General features: G+C 45.0%; 1 protein-coding gene across 2 annotated transcripts in view; it reads left to right on the top strand.

The window, feature by feature from the left end:
* Positions 1-15,161, top strand: part of LOC134970084 (transmembrane protein 272-like) — a 212,314-nt gene that overhangs the window by 156,146 nt on the left and 41,007 nt on the right. For both annotated transcript variants that reach the window (XR_010189648.1, XM_063946169.1), the window contains exon 3: positions 6,147-6,323. Coding sequence is in view for 1 of the 2 variants with exons in the window: in XM_063946169.1 (XP_063802239.1) it covers positions 6,147-6,323 (177 nt within the window). In the remaining variant the exon portion in view is untranslated. The remainder of the gene's footprint in view (positions 1-6,146; positions 6,324-15,161) is intronic.

Below are 15,161 nucleotides of genomic sequence, written 5' to 3'. Positions count from 1 at the left end.
TGCATCCTTGCGTGTAACGCCTACTGCTGCTGGCGCTGCTGTTGTTGCCGCTGGGAGTCGATGGTCATCCCAGAGGGGAAGTCGTAAGCCCACTTGTACTACTTCCAGTAAGCAATTGACTGTTCAACAGTCCTTTGCGAGGAAGATGAAATATCACAGCAGTCATCCTACTGCAAAGCGGATAACTGAGGCCTTGACAACTATGTTGGTGTTAGACGTGCGTCCGGTATCCGCCGTTAGTTCACAGGGAACTAGACAATTTATTGAGGCAGTGTGCCCCCGTTACCAAATACCATCTAGGTTCCACTTCTCTAGGCAGGCGATACCGAGAATGTACACGGACGTCAGAAAAAGACTCACCAGTGTCCTAAAAAATGCAGTTGTACCCAATGTCCACTTAACCACGGACATGTGGACAAGTGGAGCAGGGCAGGGTCAGGACTATATGACTGTGACAGCCCACTGGGTAGATGTATGGACTCCCGCCGCAAGAACAGCAGCGGCGGCACCAGTAGCAGCATCTCGCAAACGCCAACTCTTTCCTAGGCAGGCTACGCTTTGTATCACCGCTTTCCAGAATACGCACACAGCTGAAAACCTCTTACGGCAACTGAGGAAGATCATCGCGGAATGGCTTACCCCAATTGGACTCTCCTGTGGATTTGTGGCATCGGACAACGCCAGCAATATTGTGTGTGCATTAAATATGGGCAAATTCCAGCACGTCCCATGTTTTGCACATACCTTGAATTTGGTGGTGCAGAATTTTTTAAAAAACGACAGGGGCGTGCAAGAGATGCTGTCGGTGGCCAGAAGAATTGCGGGACACTTTCGGCGTACAGGCACCATGTACAGAAGACTGGAGCACCACCAAAAACTACTGAACCTGCCCTGCCATCATCTGAAGCAAGAAGTGGTAACGAGGTGGAATTCAACCCTCTATATGCTTCAGAGGTTGGAGGAGCAGCAAAAGGCCATTCAAGCCTATACAATTGAGCACGATATAGTAGGTGGAATGCACCTGTCTCAAGCGCAGTGGAGAATGATTTCAACGTTGTGCAAGGTTCTGATGCCCTTTGAACTTGCCACACGTGAAGTCAGTTCAGACACTGCCAGCCTGAGTCAGGTCATTCCCCTCATCAGGCTTTTGCAGAAGAAGCTGGAGACATTGAAGGAGGAGCTAACACGGAGCGATTCCGCTAGGCATGTGGGACTTGTGGATGGAGCCCTTAATTCGCTTAACAAGGATTCACGGGTGGTCAATCTGTTGAAATCAGAGCACTACATTTTGGCCACCGTGCTCGATCCTAGATTTAAAGCCTACCTTGGATCTCTCTTTCCGGCAGACACAAGTCTGCTGGGGTTGAAAGACCTGCTGGTGACAAAATTGTCAAGTCAAGCGGAACGCGACCTGTCAACATCTCCTCCTTCACATTCTCCCGCAACTGGGGGTGCGAGGAAAAGGCTCAGAATTCCGAGCCCACCCGCTAGCGGTGATGCAGGGCAGTCTGGAGCGACTGCTGATGCTGACATCTGGTCCGGACTGAAGGACCTGACAACGATTACGGACATGTCGTCTACTGTCACTGCATATGATTCTCTCAACATTGATAGAATGGTGGAGGATTATATGAGTGACCGCATCCAAGTAGGCACGTCACACAGTCCGTACTTATACTGGCAGGAAAAAGAGGCAATTTGGAGGCCCTTGCACAAACTGGCTTTATTCTACCTAAGTTGCCCTCCCACAAGTGTGTACTCCGAAAGAGTGTTTAGTGCCGCCGCTCACCTTGTCAGCAAGCGGCGTACGAGGTTACATCCAGAAAATGTGGAGAAGATGATGTTCATTAAAATGAATTATAATCAATTCCTCCGCGGAGACATTGACCAGCAGCAATTGCCTCCACAAAGTACACAGGGAGCTGAGATGGTGGATTCCAGTGGGGACGAATTGATAATCTGTGAGGAGGGGGATGTACACGGTGATATATCGGAGGGTGAAGATGAGGTGGACATCTTGCCTCTGTAGAGCCAGTTTGTGCAAGGAGAGATTAATTGCTTCTTTTTTGGGGGGGGTCCAAACCAACCCGTCATATCAGTCACAGTCGTGTGGCAGACCCTGTCACTGAAATGATGGGTTGGTTAAAGTGTGCATGTCCTGTTTTGTTTATACAACATAAGGGTGGGTGGGAGGGCCCAAGGACAATTCCATCTTGCACCTCTTTTTTCTTTTCTTTTTCTTTGCATCATGTGCTGATTGGGGAGGGTTTTTTGGAAGGGACATCCTGCGTGACACTGCAGTGCCACTCCTAGATGGGCCCGGTGTTTGTGTCGGCCACTAGGGTCGCTAATCTTACTCACACAGTCAGCTACCTCATTGCGCCTCTTTTTTTCTTTGCGTCATGTGCTGTTTGGGGAGGGTTTTTTGGAAGGGACATCCTGCGTGACACTGCAGTGCCACTCCTAGATGGGCCCGGTGTTTGTGTCGGCCACTAGGGTCGCTAATCTTACTCACACAGCTACCTCATTGCGCCTTTTTTTTTCTTTGCGTCATGTGCTGTTTGGGGAGGGTTTTTTGGAAGGGACATCCTGCGTGACACTGCAGTGCCACTCCTAGATGGGCCCGGTGTTTGTGTCGGCCACTAGGGTCGCTAATCTTACTCACACAGCTACCTCATTGCGCCTCTTTTTTTCTTTGCGTCATGTGCTGTTTGGGGAGGGTTTTTTGGAAGGGACATCCTGCGTGACACTGCAGTGCCACTCCTAGATGGGCCCGGTGTTTGTGTCGGCCACTAGGGTCGCTTATCTTACTCACACAGCGACCTCGGTGCAAATTTTAGGACTAAAAATAATATTGTGAGGTGTGAGGTATTCAGAATAGACTGAAAATGAGTGTAAATTATGGTTTTTGAGGTTAATAATACTTTGGGATCAAAATGACCCCCAAATTCTATGATTTAAGCTGTTTTTTAGTGTTTTTTGAAAAAAACACCCGAATCCAAAACACACCCGAATCCGACAAAAAAAATTCGGTGAGGTTTTGCCAAAACGCGTTCGAACCCAAAACACGGCCGCGGAACCGAACCCAAAACCAAAACACAAAACCCGAAAAATTTCAGGCGCTCATCTCTACTTTTGGTGTGTACCTTGTCTGTAAGGGGTTAGTGTTAGGGTTATGCACTAAAGGGGGGTTAGGGTTAGGCTTTGGGAGAGGATGGTCCGGATTAGGCTGCAGGAGGAGTGGGTTAGGATTAGGGAAGAGTTAAAATACTCATAAGGATTTTGATTGTCTGGATGTCGCCCGGCATCCTGCCCGTCAGGATTGTGACTTCTAGGATTTCATACCCACCCCCTCTTGAAGACATATTTGTAGCTGTCCAATTGTTAGTAGTAGTAGGCATTGGAGTGGATGTTTGCATATTGTTTTTGCACACTTCATTAACATTCCATCTCCCCCATAACCATAGAGACCGCAGGTTTATGGGGGGAGGAGGGGGGGTGTATCAAAGCTTGGAGAGAAATAAAAAGGAGAGATATAAAGTACAAACCAATCAGCGCCTAACTGCCATTTTTGAGACACATCCTGTAGAATATCAGTTAGATGGTGATTGGTTAATACTTTATCTACCTCATTGGCGTTTCTATAATGGGTACAATATGTGTGGTGCATATGGGCGCACCCATGTTTTTTACTTACCTTTCCGGAGTCAAGCATTAGAGCTGCAGTCACGGCTGCATGCCAGAGTCTACTGCACCATGAAGAGGAGGCCCTCTCCTCTGTTATAACACCCCTGATCTATTTCAAAGGTTTGATACATCTACCCCTTAGTGTTGATTGATCAACAGCCTATATTTTTAAAGTATTGCTTTTTGCATTATAGAGAATATTACACCAAAATAAGTGTAATTAATTAGGAGGTCTAAAAGGCATAGCAGATGGAAAGGCTGTGGGATGCTTTAACTATGGGGGTTATTCAGAGTTGTTACAAAACCAAAAAAGTTAGCAATTGGGTAAAACCATGTTGCACATTAACTAGGGTATTCAATTATCTGCAAATTCGCGGCAATTTTTCACCCGAAAATTTTTTGCGCCAATCGGCCGAAAATTGCCGCAAAAACGCTCCGTTTTTCGACCTATTTAATTCCAAACGGGTTTCACCTGAAATTTCTTGCAGTGAAAAGTGCAGGTGAAAATGAGGAAATCAGCCTGTACCCCAAAAAATGCTAAACTAACATAGGAAAACAGAAGAGAAGTGTATTAGAGATCCCATTAGAGAGTTTTGGGGGACTTAAATTGTGTGAAATGGCTGTTATATGCATTTTTTTTTAAAAATGCAAAAAAATGATAGAAAGCAAGTTTTTTGAGCAAAATAAATGCTCTCATTAAATTTGGGGTACATGAAAATGGGTATAAGTATATATTTGGGTCATTTTAGGGTACTTTAAAAAAAAGTGGAAACAGACCGATTACTCCCATCTGCAAGCCTAAAAACACCTGTCCCACTCATAAAGCACCCCAATATACCTGTCCCATACCTTGAACCCCAATTTCCACCACTTTGTACTTTTTCACCCCAAAAATGACGTCATTATTGGCCAATTAAAAATAATTAAAAACCTCAACGTGCCTAATTAGTCATTAAGGGGGGTGTCCCAGGAGTTCTGTACCATATCCAAACATTTTTACCTTAAAATAGTGACTTTTCCCAACTTTTCACCTGCTTCAGAGTAGGTGAAGTGAAATTAGTGAAAAAATGATCACCGATAAATTTTCCAGGAAAATTGAATAGGCTGTAATTGCGTTTCGCGGGAAAAGTCCGGTTTTTCGTGCGAAAAACTAACTTTTCACGCGAAAAGTCCGTTATCGCTGCTAATTGAATATACCCCTAGGTGGGGCAGATATAACATGTGCAGAAAGAGTTAGATTTGGGTGGGGTGTGTTCAAACTGAAATCTAATTTGCAGTGTAAAAATAAAGCAGACAGTATTTACCCTGCACAGAAACAATATAACCCTCCCAAATCAAACTCTCACTGCACATGTTATGTATATCTGCCCCTCCCCCTGCAGTGCAACACGGTTTTGCCCAATTGCTAACTTTTCTGGCTTGCCAAAAACTCTGATTAAATCTCTATGTCCAACATACCCATTATATTCCAGATTTCAATCCTAAAAATTGCAATGAAAGGCATCTCAAATTTATTTTACCTCATTAGAAACCTGGCACTATATGCTCTAGGTCAGTGTTTCCCAACCTTGGTTCTCAAGGCACACAAATGGTCCAGGTTTTAAGGATAGCTATACTTGAACATAGGTGACTTACTTAGTATCTCAGTAATTTTTATTCAATCATCTGTGCTCATGCATGAATATCCTAAACCCTGGATGGTTATGGGCCCTACACACTTGGTGATTTTGCAGATGTTACGACCAACGATATCATCGTTGGCTGATTTTTCTTCAGCAATTTTAAGCATACACACTGGACGATAGCTATGGCCGATATGGACGATATGACATTACATACATCAGTATCATCCAAATTGGCTTGCATGTTTAAACGATGATCAATCAACAATGAACGATTGCGGCGACACGCATCGTTCATCATTGTTGCATACACACTGAACGATATGAACAATATATTGTTCATTTGGGTGTCGTACGGTATGCCGGCGGTCGGGCTCCACGCTGCGGGCACAGTGGCGCGCTACGAGCGCCACACTATTTTGTTCTCCCTCCAGGGGGGTCGTGGACCCCCACGAGGGAGAATAGTTGTCGGTATGCCGGGTGTCGGGATTCCGGCGCCGGTATACTGTGCGCCGGGATCCCGACATTCGGCATACAGAAGACCACCCGTTCATTTTTTAACGATATCTGTCATACCTTTCAAAGATATTGTCAAGTGTGTAGGGTCCATAAGTGTGCCACAAGTACAGAAGTTGAGAAACACTGCTCGAGATCAATAGATATTACTTTGTAATACTGTGCAATTCTGCATTTGCCTTATCTTATATATAATAAAAACAAGTGAATACTAATTAGTGTGCCAAATAATGTATAGTTATGTGTTGTATTTAATCACTTTATATCATAGAATTATATAAAAATGCACTAATGCTACTTTATGAATCACTTTTTCTACAGGTGCCATGTACTTTGACAAATGTCTGGTGCAACCCCTAATACCAATCTACTTAATTGTGGCTGGAGTTATCCACTTATTAGCCATCCTATTGCTGCCATTAAAGTATCTTTCCCCCCAGTTATCTGGAGTATTAGAGGGGGTTCTCTTAGCTTGTATGGTTTGTTGGATAATTGCTGGTAAGTACAGTACGTATGCAGTACATACATACATATATAGTATTTAATCTCCTCCTTTCCTGGTTATGTACTTACCTGCTTTCTTCTCAGTTGTCTATCCGAAACTAAACAGATTTCCTTCCTCATTTCTAAAAGCTCTCCTTTGGTTAATGAAAACACAAGGCTCCCAAATATTCACTGTGTTAAAACATGTCCTTATCATTACCTTTTCAGCAATCTATTCTATAACACTTTTCTATATCATTTGAGATATAAATATATCATAGTTGCCTACCCTCCCTCATTCTGCAGGAGACTCCCTGAAATAGCAGCAATCTCCCTTACTCCCTGAATAGTCCAGCAATCTCCCTGATTGCACCTTACCCCCATTATGCAGCTGTTACATTCTTGGGGGGGAAATAAATCAGTGATACTGTACATACATTCAAATGGGATCATTAGTGACATTTCCCTGCATTGGTTATAAGGCACAATGATCCCTATGGCCACTTACAGTATATGGAACCTCTTGTAAAACACAATACACAAACAAATCCTGCAAAATATCAGTGTCTTTTCTTCAACAAATAGATCTTACTGACTTTGGGGCTCATTTACAATTGGATATAAGTCATTTTCATGACACGCCTCTCAGATGTAGCAGTACGCGTTCGCACTGATAGGTGTTACTGTCACATCTCCCTGAAATGCTTTTTCAAAAGTAGGCAAGTATGAAATATATTAACACACTTCAGTTTGCAGTTCTGTGATTGTAGCAGAACTGCAACTGCTGAGAATCCACAGCAAGAGCTGCCACTCGGTATGTTTAAAGTCCGCCCAGGACAGAACAAGCCGCCCACCGATGTGTTTGCATTCTGTGAATGCAGCCACAGAATTGCAAATGCATAACAAAAATCAAGAACCATCGACAGTTGCACTTGACTCAGTGCTACTCAGAATAATGAGAATGCAGTCGCACCAAGCGATAAGTTTTAAGTAACAGCAATTGCAGCTGAGATCAGATGCACACCCCAATAACGGCAATGACACACCTGCGTTTTCTCAACCACTCCCCGCAAACGCCATGTGTAAGCTGACGAATGCCCACTGCCTGTTAATTAACCTGCAAATGCCCCCAAAAATACAAATACAAAACATGTGAGGGCATTTTTGTCAAAACCAAAATACAAAGTTAATACAGATCCAAAACAAAAACCAAAACACAGGAGTCCATCTCTAGTTAAAATATGCCTTTATACATCAGCCTCCTTAATTATTGTTTTGAAACTGCAGTCTAATAATTGCATAGCCAAAGATTATTTTAAATTGTTCCTGCTAGCTGCCAGAAAAGCTGTCCTGGCCTGATTCAGGCAGCTATGGATAGGGAATGCATCCTATGCTATTCCACCGAGCTACCTTTGTACTGGCTAATAGTATTAGTGTTGATGTACAGTATAGCTGCCAAGGCCAGCACGTCATCATTCAAACATAATACTTAGGAAGAAGGGAGTGTAGACTAGTATAAGGGGGCCTGGCCACATTCAGTTTCAATACCGATGTTCTCTGTAGATGTTGCACAACACCTTCTTGGCAGACATGTGTGCTGCCTACGCCTCAAAACTGGCTAATGCCCATGCACTATGTACCTACCCCCCTCTTGCCCCTCAGCACCACTGACAGCTTTCTGTTTTTGGCAGAACTACAGTACTGTACATCCTATTGACTACAAAATCCAAGTAAAGGACATAAATGGATGAGTGATCGTTTAACCAGTCATACGTAATTTCTTTGTGATTAAGATGCTCTATATACTGTATATGTGAAATACGCTATTTATAATTAACATGTTACTGGGGCTGCTAAGAGATGCTCAGCTCCCTAATGATACAGGCCATAGAGAGGTAAGCACAACTTGCAGCTTTGCCGGCAGGTTGGTATCCTTCTGTGCATGCTTGACCTGGTTTACATATGAGCACTGTGGTGGGTCCTCAGCACAATCTATTACTCAATGGGTTCAAAATAATAGATTGATAATAGGGAACAATACTTTCAGACAGGGAAGTCTTTTCATATGGGCTCAATGGGCACTTGCCCAAAGGCCCCAGGAGTCTAAGGGCCCTAGACTGATAGCTGAGGGTCCCTTCTTTCCAGGGGTAACAGATTTTTGAAAATCGGACCTGGGGAACCGGAGATATCTGACAATAAAGCAGTGGTCCCCTCTGAGCCTGTTAATTGCTCTTCCCAGCCAGATAACTTAGGTTCTGTCTGACTTACACTTTTTGTGAGGACAGACTCTAAAAGCTGGGACTCTTCCCTTTTGGTGGACACTGGCAGATTGTCTCTACTATGCCCAGAACCAGCGATGTCTGCCTTCCAGCAGCTGGTCCCTGCTCCATCTCCACATGCCTGGTATGCAGTTTTATATTTTTGTTGGTGGATTGCTCTGGCTCTTGAACTCTTATCCCCAAGTCCCCAGTACTTTCTGAAAGGTGGGACTCTGTAGTGTTTTACCCAATAAAAGCTAAGAAATCTATATCCAGGAACTGGAGATATCTGCAATCAAGCAAGCTGCCCCCACCAGAAAATGATGAATATTAAGCCCACTGCGCTATCCACCCCTTCCCTGTGTATTAAACCCTGTCTTAACACCCTGTAAATCATGTACCGGGGCCCCTTCATTCAGCCCAATGCCCCTCCCTCCCACCCCATCTTCCACCATCTGTGCAGTAAAGAAAGAGTAATTAGCAGAAATTACTACTACAGGTCCTACATGCTGAGCAGAAGATAGAACACCCCCTACCATCCCCGGAACATGAAAGCTGCTGCTGATAGCACCTCCCACCCCTACCACTGCAGGGTGGGTAGGGTCCCCAGAGCATTGCTTTGCCCAGGGGCCTACACTGCTGTCAAGACGGCCCTGCTTTCAGACGATCAATTCAGTAGAACATTTAACTCAGTTTTAACTTTTTACCACCTCCTCCTCCTTTGAGGTCTACTAATTCCTCTATCTGTCCAACTCATTGAACCTTCCATTTAATTCTCCCAGAACCTTCTTGCTACTTCTCCTTCTTTGAGGTCTACTCAACTAGTGATGAGCGGGTTTGGTTCGTCGGAATCCGAACCCCCCCGAACTTCACCCATTTTACACGGTTCCGAGGCAGATTCGAATCTTCCCGCCTTGCTCGGTTAACCCGAGCGTGCCCGAACGTCATCATCCCGCTGTCGGATTCTCGCGAGATTCGGATTCTATATAAGGAGCCGCGCGTCGCCGCCATTTTTCACTCGTGCATTGTAAATGATTGTGAGAGGACGTGGCTGGCGTCCTCTCAGTTTTATTCAGGTGGCTGCAAATATCTGTGCTCACTGCTTTATTGTGGGGACTGGGGACCAGCAGTATTATATAGGAGGAGTACAGTGCAGAGTTTTGCTGACCAGTGACCACCAGTATTATACGTTCTCTGCCTGAAAAATGCTCCATATCTGTGCTCAGTGTGCTGCATATATCTGTGCTCACACTGCTTTATTGTGGGGACTGGGGACCAGCAGTATTATATAGGAGGAGTACAGTGCAGAGTTTTGCTGACCAGTGACCACCAGTATTATACGTTCTCTGCCTGAAAAACGCTCCATATCTGTGCTCAGTATTCTGCATATATCTGTGCTCACACTGCTTTATTGTGGGGACTGGGGACCAGCAGTATTATATAGGAGGAGTACAGTGCAGAGTTTTGCTGACCAGTGACCACCAGTATTATACGTACTCTGCCTGAAAAACGCTCCATATCTGTGCTGCATTGTAGTATATAGTAGGAGTACAGTGCATAATTTTGCTGACCACCAGTATATAATATATAGCAGTACGGTACAGTAAGCCACTGCTCTACCTACCTCTGTGTCGTCAAGTATACTATCCATACCTGTGGTGCATTTCAGTTGTGCGCAGTATATATAGTAGTAGGCCATTGCTATTGATACTGGCATATAATTCCACACATTAAAAAATGGAGAACAAAAATGTGGAGGGTAAAATAGGGAAAGATCAAGATCCACTTCCACCTCGTGCTGAAGCTGCTGCCACTAGTCATGGCTAGACGATGAAATGCCATCAACGTCGTCTGCCAAGGCCGATGCCCAATGTCATAGTAGAGAGCATGTAAAATCCAAAAAACAAAAGTTCAGTAAAATGACCCAAAAATCAAACTTAAAAGCGTCTGAGGAGAAGCGTAAACTTGCCAATATGCCATTTACGACACGGAGTGGCAAGGAACGGCTTTGGCCCTGGCCTATGTTCATGGCTAGTGGTTCAGCTTCACATGAGGATGGAAGCACTCATCCTCTCGCTAGAAAACTGCAGTGCCACTCCTAGATGGGCTAGGTGTTTGTGTCGGCCACTTGGGTCGCTTAGCTTAGTCACACAGCTACCTCATTGCGCCTCTTTTTTCTTTGCATCATGTGCTGTTTGGGGACTATTTTTTTGAAGTGCCATCCTGTCTGACACTGCAGTGCCACTCCTAGATGGGCCGGGTGTTTGTGTCGGCCACTTGGGTCGCTTAGCTTAGTCACACAGCTACCTCATTGCGCCTCTTTTTTTCTTTGCTTCATGTGCTGTTTTGGGACTATTTTTTTGAAGTGCCATCCTGTCTGACACTGCAGTGCCACTCCTAGATGGGCCAGGTGTTTGTGTCGGCCACTTGGGTCGCTTAGCTTAGTCACACAGCGAACTCATTGCGCCTCTTTTTTTCTTTGCTCCATGTGCTGTTTGGGGACTATTTTTTTGAAGTGCCATCCTGTCTGACACTGCAGTGCCACTCCTAGATGGGCCAGGTGTTTGTGTCGGCCACTTGGGTCGCTTAGCTTAGTCACACAGCGAACTCATTGCGCCTCTTTTTTTCTTTGCTCCATGTGCTGTTTGGGGACTATTTTTTAAATCTGCCATCCTGTCTGACACTGCAGTGCCACTCCTAGATGGGCCAGGTGTTTGTGTTGGCCACTTGGGTCGCTTAGCTTAGCCATCCAGCGACCTTGGTGCGCCTCTTTTTTTATTTGCTTCATGTGCTGTTTGGGGACTATTTTTTTGAAGTGCCATCCTGTCTGACACTGCAGTGCCACTCCTAGATGGGCCAGGTGTTTGTGTCGGCCACTTGGGTCGCTTAGCTTAGTCATCCAGCGACCTCGGTGCAAATTTTTGGACTAAAAATAATATTGTGAGGTGTGAGGTGTTCAGAATAGACTGGAAATGAGTAGAAATTATGGTTATTGAGGTTAATAATACTATGGGATCAAAATTACCCCCAAATTCTATGATTTAAGCTGTTTTTGAGGGGGTTTTGTAAATTAACACCCGAATACAAAACACACCCGAATCCGACAAAAAATTTTCAGGGAGGTTTTGCCAAAACGCGTCCGAATCCAAAACACGGCCGCGGAACCGAATCCAAAACCAAAACACAAAACCCGAAAAATGTCCGGTGCACATCACTATATAACTCAGGGCTGTTTCTAGCCAATTTGGCTCCCAGTGCGAGATTTAAAAATGCGCCCCCCATGATATAAAAAAATGCCCTCCCCCCCACACACCTAGATAAAAAAACACCTTTGTGCGCGCCCGAAAATGGGGCATGTCCTCATCTAAATGGGTGTGGCCTCAATTAAATGGGCATGGCCTCGTCTGAAAAGACTACCTCACAATTCAGTTTTTGACCCTGCTTCAACAGATCACGACCACCACAGGAAAAAAAAAATTCTACCATATTAAGCCCCACACAGTAATGCCCCCTGCACCATATTATGCCACACACCGCAATGCCCTTGATACATTAAATCCCCACACTACGGCAGGCAAGAGTCCCCATTTCACACATTACGGAAGGTGTCCCCATTTTACACATTGAGAGAGAGAGAGAGAGAGAGAGAATACTTACAGAGGCGATTACCGCTCTTCGGCCCGCCTCACCAGTCGCTCCTCACGCCGGCCTTTCCCTCTTCCTAACTTGGATCCCCCTCTGTTCTTCGCTCGGGGGGGGGGGGGGGGGAGTTTCGCGGAGTTACGGGGTTGCGTTGTGACGTAACGGCGTAACCGCGTCATTCCGTGAAACTCCGCCCCCCGAGTGGGTTACTCGGGGAGAAATAGGAGAGGGGGAAGCAGGGAGCCACAGTTAGTGCCGCGGCGGGCGCCCAGTGCGGTTGCACTGCTTGCCTGCCCCAAGAAACGGCCCTGACTATACTCACCTCTTCAACTTGCCACGTCTGCATTGCACGTTTTTGTATTTTCTCATCTCTATACTTTTTTATAACTGACAACTCTGCATCTCTTTCTCTGACTACTACCCCAACACCCTACTTGACCCTTCTCCCTTAAGATCACCTCTTATTAACTGGAATCTTGATGCTTTTGACCCCACCAGTTTAGACTAGGGATGTACACCCAAATCTCAGGTTTTGGGTACTTGTTTTGGATCTGTATTTCCTTTGTCTTTTGGATCTGTATTTGTTTTGGATCTGATTTAAAGAAGAAAAAAAAACAAACAGCTAAAATCACAGAATTTGAGCCTGTTTTTTTTTTTTTTTTTGCTACGGTATTAGTAACCTCAATAACATTAATTTCCACTCATTTCGAGTCAATTTTGACAACCTCACTGCTCACAATATTGTTTTCATACAGTTTAGGTCAAAAGGTTGCATCTAGGTAGCTGGATGACTAACCTAAGCGACAGCAGTGGACAGCACAAAGGTTACACTTAAACTTCCAACATGACACATCTAGGAAACAGAATGGCATTGCAGTGGCAGACAGGGTTGCAGTTTAATAAACTATAGAAATGTTTGTCGTCTACACAAGCAGACAGTCAGCACTGCTCCAAATGTTTGTTGTCTACACAAGCAGACATTCAGCAATGCTCCAAACAGCACATAATGCAAAGAAAAGAGGTGCAAGAAGGAATTGTCCTTGTGCCGTCTGACCCACTAGGAATATTAATTAAACACTGCGGTTTAATTTCACCAACAGTGAAGGCTAGTCAGATGCTTGGCTGCATTGAGAGAGGAATCTGCAGCAGAAAGAAAGAAGTAATAATGCCACTGTATAGTTCATTGGTACGGCCTCATCTAGAATACTGTGTTCAATTCTGAAGGCCATATCTTCAAAAGGGTATTAATATATTAGAAACTGTACAAAGAAGGGCAACTAAAATGGTGCATGGCCTACATCACAAAACTTACCCAAAATGACTAAGAAATCTCAATATGTATAGTTTGGAGCAGAGAAGGGAAAGGGGGGACATGATAGAAACTTTCAAATATGTCAAGGGTTTTAACAAAGTCCAGGAGGGAAACATTCTCCAAATGAAGAGAAGCAATAGGACACGAGGACATGCACTGAGATTGGAGGGGTGGAGGTTCAGGGGAAATTTGTGGAAAAATTACTTCACAGAAAGGGTAGTGGACAAGTGGAATAGCCTCTCATCAGAGGTGGTAGAGGCTAAGACAGTAGAGCAATTTAAACATGCATGGGATAGACATAAGGCTATCCTTACAAAGAAATAAGGATCAAATAAGGTTAGAGATAAAAATAATGTAAAAAAAAAAAGGGGCAGACTAGATGGGCCAACTGGTTCTTATCTGCCGACAAATTCTATGTTTCTATGTTTATGTGTGTGCGTCAGAAATAGTAATTGAACATTGTGGTTGACCTTCACCAACAGTGTCACACAATGGGGGTAATTCCAAGTTGATCGCAGCAGGATTTTTGTTAGCAATTGGTCAAAACCATGTGCACTGCAGGGGAGGCAGATATAACATGTGCAGAGAGAGTTAGATTTGGGTGGGGTGTGTTCAATCTGCAATCTAATTTGCAGTGTAAAAAATAAAGCAGCCAGTATTTACCCTGCACAGAAACAAAATAACCCACCCAAATCTTACTCTCTCTACACATGTTATATCTGCCTCCCCTGCAGTGCACATGGTTTCTCTGACGTCCTAGTGGATGCTGGGTACTCCGTAAGGACCATGGGGTATAGACGGGGTCCGCAGGAGACTGGGCACTCTTAAAAGAAAGATTAGGTACTATATCTGGTGTGCACTGGCTCCTCCCTCTATGTCCCTCCTCCAGACCTCAGTTAGTATCTGTGCCCGGCCAGAGCTAATTGCACACTAGGGGCTCTCCTGAGCTTCCTAGAAAAGAAAGTATTTGTTAGGTTTTTTATTTTCAGTGAGATCTGCTGGCAACAGACTCACTGCTACGTGGGACTGAGGGGAGAGAAGCGAACCTACCTGCTTGCAGCTAGCTTGGGCTTCTAAGGCTACTGGACACCATTAGCTCCAGAGGGATCGAACACAGGCCCAGTCCTCGGTCGTCCGGTCCCGGAGCCGCGCCGCCGTCCCCCTTGCAGAGCCAGAAGAACGAAGAGAAGTTGAAAATCGGCGGCTGAAGACTCCGGTCTTCATTTAGGTAGCGCACAGCACTGCAGCTGTGCGCCATTGCTCTCTTAGCACACCACACACTCCGGTCACTGATGGGTGCAGGGCGCTGGGGGGGGGCGCCCTGGGCAGCAATTAGATTACCTTACTTGGCGAAAAGCACATAATACAGTCTGATAAACTGTATATGTGCATTAACCCCCGCCATTAAAGTACATAAAAGGACAGAAGCCCGCCGCTGAGGGGGCCGGGCCTTCTTCCTCAGCACACCGGCGCCATTTTCTCTTCACAGCTCAGCTGGAAGGAAGCTCCCCAGGCTCTCCCCTGCAGTATCCTGGTACACAAAGGGTAAAAAAGAGAGGGGGGGCACATAAATTTAGGCGCAAAACTGTGTATATAAGCTGCTATAGGGGAAAAATCACTCAGTATAGTGTACATCCCTGT

This window comes from Pseudophryne corroboree, chromosome 11 (assembly GCF_028390025.1).
Source record: "Pseudophryne corroboree isolate aPseCor3 chromosome 11, aPseCor3.hap2, whole genome shotgun sequence".
Lineage (NCBI taxonomy): Eukaryota > Metazoa > Chordata > Amphibia > Anura > Myobatrachidae > Pseudophryne > Pseudophryne corroboree.
This window is presented reverse-complemented; position numbering and strand designations above follow the sequence as displayed.